We start from the raw sequence: 7500 nt of genomic DNA, 5'->3' as shown, positions 1-7500 counted from the left end.
ATTTAAACTGATCACTGCTCAGGTTAAACACTGTTATTGTTATGATAAGTGACAGCTAGGCCAAATAAACAGCATACAGGTTCATTTAGAGCATGTGAGTGTGAGCTTGACTCTGTGTGTGTGTGTGTGTGTGTGTGTGTGTGTAGGGTGGGGGGGGAGTATCAAGTGTCATGTTGTAACCCCAATGTGAGAGTCTGAAAAGTGATGTAAGAGTTGGTATTATATGTGTATGTGTGCAAAAGTGCACCTGTATGTAGGGAAACGAATGTGTGTGTGTGTGTGTGTGTGTGTGTGTGTGTGTGTAATAAACATAAAATGTCCCTCACCAGCAACTGTAGACGTTGTTCCTCTGTCTGCTCTTCCTGTTTGGCAAAGCTCGTACCCTGGGTTTGTGTCACTTGTGCCCCTGACTCCTCCCCCTCTCCAGGAGTCTCCTCCCCCTTAGCAGGGGCCTCATCTAATACTGAAGATGGGGTCTCAGGTGCTGCCTAGCAGGGGCAAAAAAAAGTGCAGTATTTATAAATTATTCAGACCACAAAGATGAAATTATACAAAATACATGACAGATACAGAGAGAGGTGAAACTATGTGTCAAACTAAGAAAGAGGAAGACAAAAGAGGTAGTGAAATCGTCACAGAAATGGAGAATTAAGACAAGTCCATCTGTTGAAACTAACATGTGAAAGGAACATTTTTTGGAGAAAGAAAAAAATCCCTTATTTTCAAAACATGATATAATTGTGAACCAACTGACCTCTAACAGACTTAGAATGAGACTTTGAGGTACAAAGTAGTACAGAGATACACAGATCCACACACTGTCCACCACATTAGAAAAAAAAAAACTGTTCCCTTCAAAGCCATTTACAGGGTAACCTAAGTTAGTTAAGTGTAAGTGTGTTAGCATATACAGTATATCTTGAATACATCCTCAAAGTACTGGCATAAATACATCTGAAAAAGCAGACAAAGTCACAATGTACTTGTGATGCGTATTCAAGCGCTTATTTGCATAGATAATGGGAATGAAAGGGGAATTCTTCCAATCATTTTCATTTCCCTTGCATGGATTGCCTTTGATGTGGCAAAGAAATTCAGCAGAAGCGGCACGCGGTTCTCATTCTGCCAGGCGGTTCTCGACTCGAGACGGTGTGTAACGTCGATTAGAGCGAGGATGTGCCAGAGCTGTTCGAGAAACGCTAGTCATAGCGTTAACCTCCAAGAGGACGTTAACAGGTGACACTGTTATCTGCTCTTCTATCTTCAGAAGGGTAAGAGGCAAGAAGCAGGGGCTAAGTTTAGAGGATACACCTACTTATGCGCTCAGAGGTACTGTACCAGCGCGGCCAAGGCTGTAACCTGCTAACAGGATCAAATGCCCCGCGAGGAGGGGCGCTAACGTTAGCCATTAGCGCCATTAGCCATTACCTGTTACTGCAATTTAAAATCAGGCTCTAAGGTGAACATGCAAAAATGGTTACTTGAACAAAGGGATATCATTTTACTTTGTGTCATTTGGTATTGTTCATTGGTCAGAATCTTTCTGAATCCAGTTTAAATTCTACGGCAACATAAAACAAACTTCCACACCTGGGGATCAATAAAGTGTTATCCTACTTTACATATAGGCTAATGTGCACACTAATAATAGTAACATACACAAACTCATACATGCGTACACACACACACACACACACACACACACACACACAGTCTTACGACAGTACTGAGTAGCAACTACTGACTTCCAATTTACCAGAAGTAAAAAAGTATGAAACTAATTCTAACTCAAACCAAATTAACACCTTAAGCAATAACAACAATAAAAGAGCCTGAATTTGTGAGTAGAGAATGTGTAACGTATTTCTATACTTGTGAGGACCCTCTATTCACATACTGTCCTCGCTGTTACAAGAACACCTGTACACACACACACACATTAAGTGTAAAGGTTCTCAGTAAAATTCTTGCACATGATAGCTGCATCACTGTGTCACACACACAGGATTACAAAATGACACACAGCACTGCAGCTCTTACAAAGGCTTTGTAACATTCCAACACAGCTGCCTTTGGTAAGGCTCCATCGTCAGGCAGGTCTGTCATTACACAGTGACCAGACCGCTCCTGAGCCGCCGGCCACTGAGCTTTGGCACAGTCAGTGAGTGAGCTCATTAAAATCCAGCTCAAGGCCTTCACATTCTTTTCTCTTTTTCCTCAACTTTCTCTCCTGCAGAGATTTATAATTTATATGTGACACACACACACACACACACATATATATATATATATATATATGTGTGTGTGTGTGTGTGTGTGTGTATGTATGTATGTATATACACACACACACACACACATACATACATACATATATATACACACACACACACACATATATATATATATATGTGAGTGTGTGTCTGCATATGTGCAGAGATGTATGAATGGATGTGCAAATGGACAGAGAGGCATGAAGACAGACAGACAGATAGATAGATAGATGAATGAATGAATGAATGAATGAGGTAAGCATCTCATACACCATTACGATCTCTATGAAATATAAAAGTTGCTCTAAAACCCAATATCCGGAGACAGAATAAACCGTTCCTTCATGTAAACATTAAAATTAAAATTCAGAATAATCAAAAACATAAAAATGCAAACATTGAGTATTTAGAATGACAATAGTAGAGAAGTGAATAGTACAGAAGTGAAATGCATCTCAGGAATGCCAGTTGATGCATTATTATTATTATTACTATTTATTATAAAGTATAGTTATTTGAATCCATAGAAGAATCCCTCTGGATGAACCGCCCTCCCATGTTTCCAGGGTGTCGTTTAAACAGTGAAAGTGTGTGTGCGTGTGTTCCTGTGGCAGTGTTGTTTGTGTTTGCAAGTCAATTGGGCTCACAGTGAGTGATCCTGGGTTGACCCTATCTGACCCGCTCTGGGTGGCACTCACTCCAAACACACACGTCACTCTTGCAAACAGAGAGGCTTCCCCCATTACCATGACGACTGCCTCGTCACGACAGCCTGGGAGTCACAATCTTGTGTTTTCGCTGTCTCTTCTGGAAACACCTGAATGAGTTTTACGGCTGTCGTACACACAAGCAAACACCTGCATTTATTGAAATCTTCTATTTCTACTTCTATCCTGCAGCTGATCTCTTGTTCCCCCATCTATTCTAAGACATGGCTGTTCAAATTACCCAGTCATTCTTCAAAACCTAGACTAGGTGTCTTACACCTATAAATAACAGGACAGGAGATGGCATGTCTGAGACCCTGTCTGAGCAATCACATCAACTACTAAATACATCGGAGCACTGGAGCATAGGCTGTCCGCACAATGTAAACCAGCACTGAAAATCCCATTCATATCCAAAGTCTGTCAAATGGATACAAGCACAAGCAACCCTGTCCCATCCCACACTTGACTGAGATGTTTTACGTGCACACGCACACGTCAAAGCGTACCGACAGAATCTGTACCAAATTTTTTTTTTTCTTTTAGAGCAAAAGGACACCATGTTCCTAATCCAGGTTTACTAAATAAAACAGATATTACACTGCAGAGGCTTCTCATAAGTGTCCCTGGCTACCCACTGCTTCAGACAGATACTCTGCACATGTAACTCTGACCCTCCCAGTGGCCACTGGACTGCCCAGTCAAGAATACTCAGTGGCTAATCACCCAAACCCTGACTCTCTTCAGTCCCCCATCCAGAGCAGTACCTACAGACCACCTCTCCCGGGGCATTCCCAGGCCTTACAGTACAGTTTCTACTCTATTGTCTAAGTTAGAATGCTTTCTGTTGTGGTATGACAGGTACAGACCAATTCATTGTGGAGCTAGGGTGGTAAAAAAGATACCAGAACTCCAGTCCCTTTGAAAATACAATCAGGCCCCCAGCACAAACACATCCAGCTTCTCTGCTAAAGATAAAGCCAACATGTTATATGTGAGAAAGCTATACAGAATTGTGCTTGTTATATAGAGAACAGAAGTTTCTGTGCTAACTGCTACAGCTGCAGTATGTGTCTAACACTAAATGCTGATACACACACAGGCTTTTATGATCTAGAAATCTTTCAGAACAACGTCCCTGTGCTAAATGCTAAGACTAAAACAACCCAAATACTTGTGCTAAATGCTACAGCTACAGCACATTTATTCTCCTGTAAAACATGCTAAAGCAACGTTGTGCTAAGAACCTGCGCTAACGCTAAAACGCTACGCTAAAGCTAAATTTCCAGTTCCCTCTCCACCTGTTAAAATCATATATGTCCAGTCACTGTGCTAAACGCGAAAGCTGCAGCTGAATCCGGTCCCTGTGTTGGACTAAGGCCCTCAGGTCTCTGCAGCAGGGCCTGCTAGCCGTAAGCACATTGCAGTAATCCTCGTGGAGTATCCAAACCAGTAACTGGATCACTGCTTTTAAAAGGAACTTAATGGATTGGCTAGGCCGGTGGTTGGTTTTGCTTTTTTAACACATGTCAATATGCTTAAAAAAAATTTAATGAATTAAAAAAACACTGGCAAAAAAGGTGAGGGGTAACACAACTCCTTTCAACCCTAACTCTTTACCTGTCATTCAAAATCCAACATCTGGCTGTGCTGAAAAAGTGCGACACTTAGAAAGGAGATTTTTTAAGAGGCATCACTGCTAGGCCTCAGTGACTCACCCAACACTTTACGACAGAGACAGAGTGTAAATATATGAATGTGTGTTTGTGTGTGTGTGTGTGTGTGTGTCTCTATGTGTATGCACATGCGTGCATGTGCAGGAACACATTCAAACACAATGTGGAGGACAAACAGAGGATTTAGAGAGATGTGTATTGAAAAGCCACAAAGCTATACGATCTGAATCAGAAATCCACTTAGCGTGGAGCGGCTGTGCTGTAATCATACAGATACACACACACACACACTTACTCACGAGTGGCAGGCTTGTACAGGACACCGGACAGTGCAATAACCTATGTGACATTCAATGCACATATTTCTAGAACTAACACAGTATTTCACAGTTACAGTATTTGTGTGTGAAGAGCTAATGCTATCACTGTTGCCTGCGTAGATGACAATCTGAAAAGTGCTTTCTTTAAATGCATACACACACACACACACGTATGCATTTACACAGGCATGTATGACTCACACATAGGACACACACACCCAAACACACACACACATACACTCGCACACACACGCAGCAGTAAGACCTACCCCTTGCTTGTGACCTGTTGGAGTGCGAAAGGGTTCCCCAGCCCCTGTTTATCCAGAGTAGGGAGAGGTGGTGAAGTCTTTGGTTTTAGCTGGAGTCTTACCTACCATCCAAAACCCTCTAACTGCTACCACGGCAACACAGAGAGGATTACCGGACTGTACCATTCTGTTGTCAGAGAGGGGATTAGCGTGCGTACATCATGGTCTCTTTCTGGGTGTGAGTATGTGTGTGTGTGTGTGTGTGTGTGTGTGTGTGTGTGTGTCACAAATGACAGATTACCACTACTGTCATTCTTATCCCAGCTTTAAAGACAGTGTGGAAATTTCACAAAGAAACTTAAAGTGCTCAGTAAATTGGATGCATTTCCATGATATCAGTCAGCTCACAATCCCATGGCTTCAATTCAAAGCTGCAGCCGAAATTAGAAAACTGCTCGTATAAACATTCGCAGACAAGCTCCACAGTAATTCGTTCTTCCCACAGAAACGCAAACAGATGTTTTCAATATTTTTTGCATGCAGGTGGACATTTTTGGACATTCTCTCAATTTTTGGGTTTGTTTTTTTTCCTCTCAAATGTCTATATTTTGTATAATGTATGGCCACAGTCTTGGTTGCGGTACTAATTTCAATTGTGATGACAATGCAGAATCCACATGCGTTGAGAAATGGTAAGACATGGAATAAGGGAAAAGACACCAGATCAGTCTAAAACGACCTATGGCTGAAGCTCCTGAATTGGACTTCCTGTTTTCTGTTAGTCTCAGACAAAGAGGGGCTTTTTTTTTTTGCACATAGATCAAAAAGTCTCCACAGAGTCAGTCAAGACAGCAACTATGTCTTTAAAAGAATTCCTTACTATAACCCTCAGTATTTATAACCCACTCTCTGTCTCTCACTCTCTCTAACTCACTTTCACTCACAGACACAGACACAGACACACACACACACACACACACACACACACACACTCCATTCCCTCTCTCTCTCTCTTTTCTCTCTCACTCACTCTTTTCTAACACGCTCGGGCCGAAGTTCATGATAGGGGAATGAGCTCATTATGCGACAGATTAGAGACAGCCAGGCAGGCCTTTATATAACAGCAGAAAACAACATCCACACCAGTATAACGCCACACACATTAAGCTCTGTCCGAGCACACCACCTCACTTAACACCCATTCATTATCCACAATGGATCACAGGTCCTACGGCTTCGTCCACCCCTCTGCGTATTCAGGGGACGGCCTAAGGGGAGTGTGGTTATTGAAACTTTAACGGGAGGCGTTCACACACCCGGTTTTGGGAGCAGGGTCTTGGGAAGGGCACCTTGTACCATGCTCGAAATCCATGTCATGGCCCAGGGTGACTTCTGGGTTGACGTCTCATCGCAGACAGCCGTGGCACGTGGTTCACTGCCCTGTCATGAACACCAAACCATTTGGTGACCTCTCATGCCCTGTGACGGGGGTGGCTGCCGTCCCTGGAAAAGTCCCTCTCGTCGCGATGCAAAACGCTTCACCCCAGGAAGATGGTAATCACTCAGAATGACTCTGCATTTACTGGTACTTACATTTACTCACTGTGACCTCAGCCCCAACTGAGGTCAATGAAGCGAGGAAAATAAAAATACTGGTGGTTTACCCCTGGAGAAAAGCTAGTCTACCCAGCTCATAAATGAATTTATTACACTGAGTCAAAGGGTAATGCTAACAGTACTGATTAGAGTTCAGTACCTGGGCCACTATTTGTAGCTGAGACATGTTTAATGTTATAATGTTGCTAATTTATTTGTTTCCTTTATTTTGGTAGTTACCTGTCATTTCACGAATGACTGTTTTCCCTACAATGAAATGAGGCGGTGAGGGATGACGTAAGAGTTTCTGCGAGTGCAATTTCACTGTCGTCGTTCTCTTTCGATTAGTCAGAATTTTGTTACAAATTTAGCCCAAATATGCGCTCGCAAATATGAAGAGACGCGTCATTACCCGTGTCTGTGGGTAATGACAGGGTATTACGGGATGCCCAGTGTGTTCATTCTCTCTCTGTCATCGTGTCTGTTTCTAAAATGTGTGTTCATTAGAAACTGCATCATCTTCGACAACCAGCTGTGAAAGGGTCTATGAATCACCTGGGGACAATCAATATGTAACTTTTCTTTTAAGTACAACAAACTATACATTTTCAGTTGCCATTGCTTGGCAACTGATAATCCATAGACCAAATGAACTGCAGATTATTCTTTGCTAAGTTTGGAGG

General features: G+C 42.4%; 1 protein-coding gene across 1 annotated transcript in view; it reads right to left on the bottom strand.

The window, feature by feature from the left end:
• The window catches only part of tspoap1 (TSPO associated protein 1), a 93328-nt gene that overhangs the window by 33574 nt on the left and 52254 nt on the right, over positions 1 to 7500 (bottom strand). Inside the window, exon 6 of the mRNA XM_030792949.1 lies at positions 327 to 488. Within this exon, the coding sequence (XP_030648809.1) occupies positions 327 to 488 (162 nt within the window). The remainder of the gene's footprint in view (positions 1 to 326; positions 489 to 7500) is intronic.

Source organism: Chanos chanos, chromosome 15 (assembly GCF_902362185.1).
Source record: "Chanos chanos chromosome 15, fChaCha1.1, whole genome shotgun sequence".
In the NCBI taxonomy this organism is placed as follows: domain Eukaryota; kingdom Metazoa; phylum Chordata; class Actinopteri; order Gonorynchiformes; family Chanidae; genus Chanos; species Chanos chanos.
Note: the sequence above shows the minus strand (reverse complement) of the source record. Positions and strands in the feature narration are given on the sequence as shown.